At 41.2% G+C, this 12,682-nt stretch overlaps 1 protein-coding gene across 1 annotated transcript; it reads left to right on the top strand.

The window, feature by feature from the left end:
- Positions 1-438: 438 nt before the first annotated feature.
- Positions 439-11,938, top strand: cav1 (caveolin 1). The gene is made up of 3 exons (XM_053318926.1): positions 439-721; positions 1,682-1,849; positions 9,676-11,938. Exons 1-3 carry the CDS (start codon positions 686-688, stop codon positions 10,015-10,017), a joined length of 546 nt encoding a protein of 181 aa, XP_053174901.1. The 5' UTR covers positions 439-685; the 3' UTR covers positions 10,018-11,938.
- The last annotated feature ends 744 nt before the right edge of the window (positions 11,939-12,682 follow it).

Here is a 12,682-nt window from a genome sequence, read left to right as displayed (position 1 = left end):
GGATCCTAACCTTGTCAAGCAGAAAACAGCTAAAGTGTTGCTAAATTCAAGTTCTTTAAAGTATTTTTTCTGGAGGGTAAAAGAAGCAACACATGACAGGATTCAGTATTTACTGAAATAGCTATATGGACTCTGACAGCTTCTCTACTTTTCTTATTTATTCACGACTTTATGATTTGTGTTATATTATTCTTTATCCCGTTTATCCATTATAACCACTTGAATTAAGAGTCCCCCGGGCCGAGCTATGGCAAGTACAAACACCTTGCCATTCCCAATTAACGCCCACAGTTCACTGAACAAAAAGGTTCCTATACTCTGCCTTGATCCCCAAATAAAGTCATTCCATGCCAGGTACAACACCCCTTTAGCTTGAGCTCACGTCAGTCTCTCCTTCAGCAGTGCAGGTTACACTGTGGCTCCCCTGTCTCTCTGCTCGCAGGTGACTCCAGAGCAGCGTTAAGCGCGCAGTGTGGGATCCGAGGAACCACCAGAGGTTTCCCCTCACAGCTCTGGCATTAAATTCTGGTCACGTCCGGCGAAAAAGGGCAGGAATTGTATTCATTGCAGGTCTCTGAGAAGAGCCCCGGTCCTCTCAGTTAGTCTCCACGCCTCCCACTCGGCTTCCTATATTGTCTTCTTGTGTGTTGTTCACTCCGTTAATCGGTTTAAACTTGAGGACAGCATGACAGGAGGACTGAAGGACGGCGAAACAGACGAGGTACAGTATAGCTCTCCTCTGCAGCTGGCACTATTTTTAGTTGGAAGTTTTAAGCTGGTGCGCATTTTTTCCTTATCCATGTTCTGATTAAACTCCCTTATAATTAATATTCTTAAAAGAACATTTTTGGATTTTTTTTTTAACACTGTTTCACAATCGTTATCTTTTCCTGGCACCTAGTCGTGAACGCTTCTCCCACACCAGCTCAGTGAATGTGAAGGACCATTCAGAATGCATTAGCATGTGGGGGTGAGATTTAACCTGCTACAATCCTCTTCTGGCACAGTAACCGATTACTTTCTTCACTTTGTTTTGAGTTTAAATTTTCGTGCGTAAAAGTTGGACAGCAAATCCTCAAGCTTGTTCTAACATATGGTCTCAGTTGTAAATCATGCACAAGCTTTAACATTATCTAAGCCTTATGAGTGTTAGTTTACATCAAAATTGCCTTATTAGGTGCGCGAAGAACAGCAAGTCTGTTGGAACCCAAGAGGTTTTTACGCACTCACTTTTGGAGTCATGGACACGGAAATCTGCCATTTTTTGTTTATATTGCACTTAAATTTCAACATGTACTCACTATGCTAATAGTGTAAATACAGTCTATAAACAATGCTTCTTAAAATATGTCAAAAATCTATCCAGGAAAGGACTCTTAGAGGGAGTATTACATTATGTTTGAGATATGCGCTTTTACGCATTTCCTAGAACCGTTGCCATGCACACAGGTACTTGTTGAATCAAGCGTATCTCAGGATGTTGAACTTCTGACTGGGTGGTGAGGACCCCTTGCGGATGGATTGAGGGGTGTGGTGCTTTTTCTAGTCATTTAAACCCATCCCTGTTTGTGGGGCAGGCTGGTTAACTCTCAGCTCCAGTCTCTCTCCCTCTCAGCGCACTGCACACTATCCCTCCTCCTCTTCACTCTCTTTTTCTTCTGCCTCCTCTGGATCCTGACAGGAATTTCTGCATTCGCCGTTCATCCGAAAACAAGGGAACATATACAAACCCAACAACAAAGACATGGACAACGAAAGTCTGAACGAAAAGACGATGGAGGATATCCACACCAAAGAGATTGACCTGGTCAACCGGGACCCCAAGCGCATAAACGAGGACGTTGTCAAGGTGAGTCAAACCTGGAAGGCTGTTTGTTAAATTTGAAACTTAAAACTTTTGATATAAACTTGCATTTGTTGTGAGCTTTCTCACTTTTTCTTTTGCCAAACTGAAACTATAACTTCACCTTAAATACCTGATGCAGAGTTTGCACTGTATTTCTGCTCAGTGTTTGCCTGACCATCCTTATAAATTGAAATAAACTCTGGGAGAGTGCGCTAAAGGGTAGGAGCTGTCAAACTGGTGATAAGTGCGGCTGTGAGTGAGTCAGTGGTTCCAGCCGTGTCCCCCCTTCAACGACTTTCCCCTATTAGGAGAATGCTTTGCAGCTCATTGAGGCGATACACAATGGAGAGCTATCATATGCGTAAATATCTGCGCGCCTGTGTGAGCAGAGGACTTGAATACTTGAACATCCTCACAGAGGAAACATTACGAATTTCCTGTTGTTGAAACACACATTTCCCACAGTCCTTATTGCACACGCCTTGCTGTTGGGAAAGTAGTTTTTTTTTCTTCATTAGAGAGCGATGTGGCCGCACCAATAGCGAGTGTTTATTATTTGAAAAGGAGTTAGCAGAGGGAGAGAGTTTGTACTGTAGCAGCAGAGGAGTGGTGCGCTACAAGCCACCTGACGCATCTGTATGGAAGTGGGGAGCAGCCGCTGTAGGAGCCCGGCCGCGCTGCTCTCCAGCTGGGGCAGGTTTTTCCATCAGAGTGGGGTCACACAGCTTGCTGCGTGGGACAGGACGGGTCAACTCTTTGAAATGCCTGAACTCTGCCTTGTTAAAACAGGGAAACACCCAAGTAGCTGGTTAGTCTGAAGGGATATCCCTCACCACTCCCCATCCCTCCTTCGCCCCCCTCCTCCTCCTTTCCTCCCATTCTACACTCCTCCTTACTCCCTCTCCCTTCTTCCCTTCATGCTTGCAGTTGCGTCAGGAGAGCAAATATGCATGTGTTCTTCATTGGCTGCATCAGCTCTCATATTATAATTGACATTTTGGAAAGATCCCCCCCTCTGTAAGTGACTTCTTAGGTCAGGTCACTGGTATGAGGTCGAATGGATGCTTCCTTGTAATGTTTTGATATAAATTATAAACAGCATAAAATAAACAATACATGCAATGAATACTTTAAAAATAGTAACAGATTTGGGAGCAAAAGTGTGATTTACTTAAAAAAAAACTCAAAATGAGAATGAGAGAGAGAAATTAGATGTAACGTGAGTTTTTATTACATGAAAAATGTCCTAAAATCACATTTCTCTATAGCAGAAATCACACAGGTGAGCTGCTGTTTCACATAAGCTGTCTTATATTTCACATGTCAGATATTCTGCAAATCACACATATATATCTATCATGTGAATTTATCCCTAATGTGCCAATATGGGACAAAACATGGTTCTCCACATGTGATAAAAAAAAATGTTAAATAAGCTTCACATGTGACACATTTGGATATGTTTGTAAGGGAAAGAAGATCAATCTGGTGTAAGGACTAAAAGCACAAAGCATGTGTTCCTTATGACCAGCAGAGCAGATAGAGACCGACTCTTCTTCCAGTTCTGCCACATGGACATTTTACCCAAGGAGAGTTTGAAGAAGCTCCTCTCGTTGAAGAGAAGGAACTAGCTGAATTTGGCTTGTAAATTAGGGAGGGGAAATATCACCCTTTTGGACATTCTGCAAGTAAATGAATGATCTCTTTTTTTTCCTATTTTCTGTTCTCTCTCTCTCTCTCTCTCTCTCTCTCTCTCTCTCTCTCTCTCTCTCTCTCTCTCTCTCTCTCTCTCTCTCTCTCTCTCTCTCTCTCTCTCTCTCTCTCTCTCTCTCTCTCTCTCTCTCTCTCTCTCTCTCTCTCTCTCTCTCTGTGTGTGTGTCTGTCTCCCTTCTCCTCCGCTGTGACAGTGAGTCAGACTCTCCTTCCAGTCTCAGAATAGAATACAGTTTTATGATTGTCCTGCCCCTCTCTAATCAACTCAACAGACGGCTGCCGAAATTATCTGAGATCACATGAACGTACACTGTAAAAATTAAAACTGCTGTCAAAAGGCTTACAGGCAGTGGTGGAAAGTAACTAAGTACATTAACTCTTACTCAACTACTTCTTTTGTAATTCTGAGGTACTTTAAGTCATTTTTCATAACACTTCTAAACAACTCTGGCCTACTGTGACATTTTAAACACTGACTATCTTGATTCAACAGCTGTAGCTACTTACTTGCTGTTTCTTTACAGATAAAGATCAAAACCATGTAATGAGCATATAATATAGTGTGTAATGTAAATTACTCTAGAGAATAGTACATAAGAGTGTAATAAGCTCACTCTCTGTCAACTGTGGCATTTAAATACATCATTAATAATAATTCAATATTATAAAGACTGGTAGGGGCCATAAAATAAGCACTTTAACTTTTAACAAATTTTAAATGCTGGACTCTTACAGTATAGGTATACAGGTATATATTACATTGTGGTAGGCTTTGAATACTGCATCCACTGTTCGTACTGTTTAGAGTTCCTTAAGAAATCCCTTCATACAGACTTAACGAACCGTGACGGCATTTCAAGCCACCTGTGAAACATTTAGATGAAATAACATGCTTTATTTTCCATTGTGAGGAACTCAATGGTGCAACAGTGTCTCCCTTTTTGGATTTGGAGACTAAACTCTGATGAGCCTATATTTTTTTACAGTGCGCTATATACTGCAGCTCCAAGGTGCTTTGAGGTCAATGAAACAGACCTGCCAAGTGGAAGCGTGTTTGGTGTGCCCAAATAAAAAAGCACAGGCAGGGAATCCCCTCCAGTAACCCCCCCCCCCCTCGACACACACACACACACACATACACTACTGAAACGTAAATGTGTGCATGCATCCAGACGTTCTTTATGTAACACACACACACACACACACACACACACACACACAGGTAGATTCTTGTAATCAAAGGGATGCATGCTGTTCTCCTGTAGCTGCTGCAGCTGGTCTCAATCACCTGGCCACATCAAACAAGTTCCATTACTGACATGCATGTGGAGTTTGCCTTGCAAAAAGAGAGGTTTTTTTTTCCTCCGGTGAAGTTGTGGGTCTTTATATAGCAGAGAGGAGGGGCTCGAGCCCAGTAGTCAGAGGAGTGAAAATGCCCCCACTGGAGAACATTTTTGAGAGGGAGTTGTGAGAAGTTTGAGCTCACAGGGCAGCAGCAGAGCCAAACTACTGAAAGTCAAAACAAAAGGAAAGAAACACTCCCTCTGGAACTGTAAAGCCTATGTTTGGTTGGCTGCTGATCATATTCTTACTTAACTACCTCCTTCTGGGATATCTTCTTCTGATTATAGATTTATTTTTGTCTTTGTGTGGAAATCTCATCAATATTTCTGTAAGTTTTTTTTATCACACACTCCTCTGTGTAATGAGCCATCTGGTGCTCATGCAAATCTTTCAAACTCAGTGCAGCGGGATTTGCTTCCATCCAAATATCATGCAAATTTGAGAAAGATAATGATGACACTACAAAAATAAAAACAGAAGATGTGTTTCATCAGGAAAAAAAAATAGAGGGGAAGAATAGTGTATCAAAAGTGCAACTACTCTGCTCTTTTGCAGTAAAAACTACCCTCAGTTGAAAGTCTGCTGGTCACAAATGACCGCTGTCAATCATCTTAATCTCTCTTGAACCAAACCAAACATTTGCCCTGAAGACTGAAGGCCTTCAAACTAACAAAAGAGTCCATTAACGTGGCACACTCTGACTGGCTTTGTCTGTTGAAGCGTGGTGCAGCCTGAAGATAGAGCTCTGGAAATAGCACATAGCCTTATTTACTCAATAATACGGTTGCCTTGCCAACAGGTCACATGCTGACCCCGAGACTCGATTGTTTCATATCAAACCACTGGCGGGACCACAGAGGATCCTCACTTAGTCTCTGCATAACTGTGCAGCTGCTGTTAAAGGATAAGGAGCTTTAATATGCTGCTTTAAAGGCTTTTTGTAATGTAAATGCTCACTTTGTTGATTTTTATTGACATGGAAATGGAAATTTCTGTGTGATCGTTCCCCACAGTCTAACCAAAATCCCCAAATTAATAATAGAGTATTTTTTTTAGAAAAGAACAACCTCCCCTGAAGAAGCATAAAGTCAAACCAGCCCTGACATAGAGACTGTTAGTTAAGAGCCAGACTTCCTTCATAATGTTACGTACTGAACATCATTTAGAAAACTTTTAAGAAACCTGGAAAGTTAAGAGCACCAAAACAGCTTTTCACTTTATGAAGTAAAAAATAAATAAATAAATAAATAAATAAATCTCCACCATCCTGCTGTGGTTGTGTTTGTGCCTCTCTCTCTGCAGAAGGCTCTCATTTAGTCTCAATCAAAGTTCTGGAAACTGGCGCAGAGTTGGTCCACTTTAAAATTTGTAGCTGTGGAAAAATTAAATGGACGCCGCCGCGCTGGTTTTGTGGCTGCAGTCAGATTTATATTATAAGGCTTGTAGTGAGCTCCGCCAGTTAGTGCTGTGAGAGAGAGGCTTTATGTAGACTGCTTGGAGTAAAAGAATTGGACCTACAAGCTGCTGTTTCAAGGGTAAAAAAAAAAAAAACGTTTCTGGGATCCAAAATAAGATGTCCAGGATAGGAAAAACATGACATTGACTCTTTCATAATGAATAACAAGTAAGTCAGACCTAAAATATGTTTTCTACTCTGCATTCATAACTCTTTAGAGGTGAATTGTGAACATTAGATTTATATACAGCTGCAAATAAACAAATCTTGTCTTTATCAAGTACTTTATTCTGAAATTGAGTTTTTTTAAAGGTTTTTTTTTATTTTTTAGAACAAGTGATACAAATGTAAATCTTATCTTATCTAAAATGTCTTATTCAAGATTAGATGGAGTTAGGAGGAGGGAAGTTAAGCTTAGCATAATGGGAATGGGAAATAACAAACTGTGCTCCATCCAACAAGGAAAATCCTCCTACCAGCATCTCCTAAAGCTTACTCATTAACATGTTATGAATCTAATCCAAACAAAAAAACTGAAATGTAAACATGACAAGTTGTGGTTTTATTGTGGGGATTTATGAGAAGTCACTATATCCTGCCACCGAATGGTCTAATTTAAAGGGTTTGGTTAGTAGATTTTATGCTTAGCCATACTAACTATCTCCAGGCTCCAGCTTGATATTTAACAGACACACATGAGAGAGGTACTGAACTTCTGATCTAACCCTTTACAAGAAAGCGAAAGTCAAAATGTCAAACTTTATTGAATAGATAAAGAGTTTCATTGTCTTATTCTATTTAAAATCCGATAAGTATCCATGTTCAAACATAGCTTCACAGATGAAAAACTCATGTCATATCCAGTTTAAAAACAGTTGCCTGAAAATCAACAGTGGTAAAAGTGAACCATAATGTCTTCTTCTCTGATGTCTGCTAGCAGTTTGTGTAAGTGGGCGTGACTTCCTCCAAGCAGTTGATACCTAAAGACGAAGCACTTTTCCATTTCAGTGTCAGTGAAGACGCTGGATAATATCTGCGTGACTTATTGATATTACCTCCATTACCTCTCGGTAGCTCCAGCTCCAGCTCCTGTCTCCAAGTAACTGTAAAATAAATATTGACTCTGTGCTTATAAGCTGGTGTAGAGGATGAGAGGGAGAGGCTGCATTGTGTTTACAGTGAGCAAGTTGCCACTTTTCCCTCCGTCCTTTTAAACAGAGCCGCTCAGGTCACGGACACTTGCACACATCGTCCCATTTAAAGGGCCAAGAGATGTGTTTACAGTCCTGACTCACCGTAATCAGAGGTGGACATTCCCTTATACTAGGGAATGTTGATAGGGAAGTTACAGGGAAAGTTGATAAACTGTTGAGTATCCGTGGGAAGCACTCTTTCTGTTGTTTGTCCATGGTTAACTATGCAGCTTTCTCCTGTTTATTCCACTCAAACCAGAAAAGTGAAACACATCCATTGCCTTGCACTACAAGATTTTTCCAGAGAGGACGTACCACACACAGAGTGTATAGAATAGCAGATCTAAAAACTGCTAGGACCTGGACTCACCTTAATAATTATTCACATATATCAAACAATGACATAATGTCCCTAAACCACCATCACCACCAGTCTGTCTGTGAGCATTATTCCTACCCAAAAATAGCTGAAATTCTGCCTTTCATTTGCCCATTTCTATGCAACTTTTTCTATTTTTCTATTTCTATTTAATTTATATACAACTTACAAATAGGTTTTTATTTTGCACAATAATCAGACAAAAGAAAAAGATAAAGAAATAACAACAAAAGAAAGGTGCAAGGTAGCGGCAAGAAACCCAAAAGGGCTTATACAGGGCCTCTACCTATATTGAAATTCATAAGTTAAATTAAAGACAACTATGAAATAGAAAAAAAAAATTACCATAAAAATAAAGTAAAATTATAATTAAAAAAATAAAAAATCTATATATCTATCTATCTGTCTATCTATCTATCCATCTATCCATCTATCTAGACTGTGTGGAGACTAAAATCCTCACATTGATTTGCAAACAGAAAAACAGATGCCAGAGATAGTGTGTGTGTGTGTGTGTGTGTGTGTGTGTGTGTGTGTGTGTGTAGCAATCGGTATTTTGGGGCGGAGCAGATGTTGGTGGTTAGACTGTACCAGTCACTGCGAGGGGAGATGGGCTGTGTAAATCTTGTCAGGAATCCCAAACTCCATCAACAGGGAGTGAAGGAGCTGATTTATTTGGAAATTATAATATTTGAGTCTGTAAAGGGTTTGTGGTGGCTTGTGAAATATTATTGATGAGTCATAATGAAATGAATGTTGGGGTATTGGCTGTCTCTGCATACAAGTTACTATTAGTGAGGGGTGGTTGCTAGTGTTTTGTATTTACTTTCACTACTTAAAACAGATGGAGCAAACTGTGACATCACCTGTTGATTAGCATTGTAGCCTGTTTGAAGCCCAGAATTGGAGCTTATGGTCGGCGCCATCTTTTCCATTTGGAGCCAGAACCTACTGAAATAAGGAATGCCTCAGACCAAAGATAACGTTAGCTTACAATAAGTCTTCAAATCATATTAAGAGAGCAATAATCTCCAAAATGACGACCAGCAGACTTATCAGAAGGCCTGAATTTAGCGATTTAGACTCTTTGAAGTTGTTTGAATGGGTGTCAATTGGTGTCAGAGATTTTTCTGAGCCACCAGCTGCCACTTGTTATAATGCTATCAGTCCATGGTACTTTTAGTTGAATGCAACAAGCTTTTAAGATATCCATCTATGAGAGTCCTCCTGCCACCCAAAGTTAATGTCCGTAATGAAATTGCCTTGTTTTTCCTCCTCAAAACATTTAAAAATTATATTTGATAAGCTCAACAGAAAATGTGTTGTGGTGATACAGCCAAAGAACTAAAGTCAGGCTTGCATTAGCAAATTGGCAACAGCTGTTAAAGTCATCCTTCCAGCTCATTCATCAGCTACTTGGCTGTCAGCTGGCTAGTAGCATCCAGTTATATTCATGCAAAATTTGACCCATTATTAATGCTATCACTCCACTTATTCAAACATATTCAGACTCCTACTTATGGTTTTGGTTTTGGTTTTAGATTTGGTGTTTATGTATGTTTGTTAAGGCGGTAATTAGTCCTCTCAGCAGACTCCCTTTTGCTGCCTGGATTTTTTTGGAGTGGAGCCTTTTTTTGCTAAATCTAACTGTATCCTTCACTGTAAATGCCACTATGGGAGACTGTTGGCTCTTGAAAGTGTTTATGGCATCATTATCTCATTCTTATTCTGCCTTTCTTCTCAGGTGGACTTTGAGGATGTTATCGCCGAGCCTGCAGGGACCTACAGCTTCGACGGCGTGTGGAAAGCGAGCTACACCACCTTCACTGTCACCAAGTACTGGTGCTACCGGTTGCTGACGGTGTTGGTCGGCATCCCCCTGGCGCTGATCTGGGGAATCTTCTTCGCCATCCTGTCCTTCGTGCACATCTGGGCCGTGGTGCCGTGCGTCAAGAGCTACCTGATCGAGATCCAGTGCATCAGCCGCGTCTACTCCATCTTCGTTCACACCTTCTGCGACCCGCTGTTCGAGGCCATGGGCAAGTGCCTCAGCAGTGTCCGAGTCAGCATAACCAAGGAGGTGTAGCGTCCAAAAAAAAAAAAAAGGAGGAGAAGGAGGATTAACGGAAAGAGGGGAGGGAGGATTGTAGAGCTGGAGCAACAAAGACGGAGGGAAAGGTCAGAACAGAAAAAAAAAGAAGAAGACAAAAAAATAGACCTCTGGGAAATGAGAGGTGAGACGTTTCCGGAGTTGGGCTGGGGGAGGTTTGGAGATGAAGGGGCGCGGTCACACAGCACCTGGTCCCGCCTCTTCTACCAGCTGTTTTTTTCTCTCCAGTCCTGGTTTAACCAAACAGGGCACAGGAAATCAAAGGGTTGTTCTGTGGGGGCGGGGGGGTTTTTGTTTTGTTTGTGTTCTAGATATTTTTTTTAAATATTCCTCACTGTTTATTTTATCTTGCAAACAACTTGAGCTCCAAACCAGTTTTCTGTTAGTTTTTTTCCACATAACGTAAATTCCTTCCATTCTTATTGTTTCTGTGGACAGCTTATCATTTTATTGATTCATGTGAAGGGAGGATGTCAGGATGTATCACTGTCTTCTCTCGCGCTTGTTTGTGTTTGGTTTCGGAGCCGCTTGGCCGGGTCGTGATGGTGTGATGTCAGCGTTGGCCAGGTCAAAGCAGATAGAAAAAAAAAAAAAGAGAGAGCGCTGCCAAATTCCATCTGACTCAGCAAAAACAAAACAACCCCCACGCCACAACCACGCCCTCCCTCTGCCCCCCCTGACCTCCAACCCCCAAAACCAACCTCCCAATCCCCCCTACCCCCCTCCCCCCCTCCGCCTGGCTATCCAGCAGTCTGACACACTGAACCTGCCCTTTTTCCTGCATGCCACCTGCGTCGCCTTGCCAGCAACTCGCCGTCCGCCACCGTCACGCCCGCCATGCTGCCTGCTGATGCAGGAATGATCTGCATCTCTGCATCTCAGCTCACTCGCTCTATGCATCAGCTTCCCACTTTGCCTCCATCTCGAAATGTTTTTTTTTTCAGTGCAGGTTTCATCACAATCATCCTCATGAGAAGATGAGTGTGTGACAGAGAATGTTAGCATTTGGATTTCACTTTTTTTTGTTTGTTTGTTTTTATTTCCAGACCAATGTAGGCCTGCCCTTTAACAATGAAGGCTTAAGGCTTTTAAATGCACATCATCTTAGTTACATATGCTTTTTTTTCTACAGTATAAATATGAAGAACTTGAGGGGTTAATTTGCCATTGTTTTGATGTCCTGTATGTACTGTATGGGTGTTTATGCAGAAGATAAGCCCTGATAAGACTTAAGCTATGGCCTCATTCCAGTGCACTAATCTATAGGAAAGTATTGTTAGTGAATAGCACTAATGGAAATCTCCTTTCCATGTAACTCATTTGCAAAGGTAGTAGAGTACTAACAGTTACGTTTGCACACTGTGCACTTAGAGCGTGCAGTTACGAGTTTGTGTGGAGGTTTTTCTTACGCACTGTGGTACTTACACAGGTTAATGCATTGGAATAAAGACAATATGAGGTTCAATATGTGATTCATTTTGTTATCTGGTCATAATTTTGCACCCTCCCTCTGTTTTTGTCTTTTGTTTTCTTGATTCCCCCTTATGATTTATTCTGCTGCCCCTCTTTGACTGTGGACAAGATGCTGTAAAGCATCAAACTGACGCCTCTCACCCCAGAAATGGGTGAATGGATGGATGGGGGGGGGGTGTTTCTGTGATGGGCTGGGTTGGGGAGGGTTATGTTTTATCAAGACACTTCAGCACGCTTTGACTCCGTCACCTTCAGTCTACCTGCTGTCTTTTCACAGGGATAGTAATTATCATAGCACCTGTTTCTTGAATTGAGTTTTTTTAAGCTCTAAAGGTGATATTTTTATAAAAAATGATTTTTTTTTCCTTCCTTGCTTTTACTGTACAATACCACGCTGTGCACATTAAAATTTAATATAATCCAGTGTGCATTTGTTTATGTTTTTTTTAATCCACAGTGTAAGTGATCATTAGCATGTTCCCTCTCCATGATGAAGTCAGCTATTAACAGTGGATTATTTGTTCCTTTTTACTTGTGATATTGAGTCACCACAAATCTAATTGTGTAATGCTTCACAGTAGATACTGGTTTCATTCATCTGTGCTGCTGGAAGCAGCCAGCTGAAGCTACTTGTGGAAAAAAATACATAAGAATGAAGCTTGAGCAGAGCAGAAAAATCATTTCCAGCAGCAGTGCCCTCCAAACCTTCGTATGAGTCTGTGACAGTGAGGCCCAATGCCTGTAGTGTTGCTCATAGCATTTTTTTTCCAGCCCTGGCACAGCATTTCCATGGTTACAGGAGAAACAAATAAACGTGTTGGGCAATGCTCAGGAGACTGATTTCTAGTTTCTTGACTGAATTCAAGTTAATTTATAAATACACAGCCTGAGGCAAGCTCTCACTGTAAACCGTACCGTTCAACGGTAACGTGTTGAGAATGTAGTCAAGTCAACTTAACAATGGTTCATTGTTTTAATCATTCATGGATGAATGTCAAAAGCTACAATGGGCACAATAGAAACGGGACACAGACTAGCTGTTAAATGCTGCCTCCAGGTTTTTGTTTCAATTACTACACTTGTGGCCGAGCTCCAGTTTGCGCCTCACTTACGCACAAAGGTTTGAACACACTTCCTCATTCCCTTCAATGAGAAAGTGTGTGCAACG

Source organism: Scomber japonicus, chromosome 5 (assembly GCF_027409825.1).
Source record: "Scomber japonicus isolate fScoJap1 chromosome 5, fScoJap1.pri, whole genome shotgun sequence".
Classification (NCBI taxonomy): Eukaryota; Metazoa; Chordata; class Actinopteri; order Scombriformes; family Scombridae; genus Scomber; species Scomber japonicus.
The sequence above is the reverse complement of the archived record's forward strand: the minus strand, read 5'-3'. Positions and strand labels throughout refer to the sequence as shown.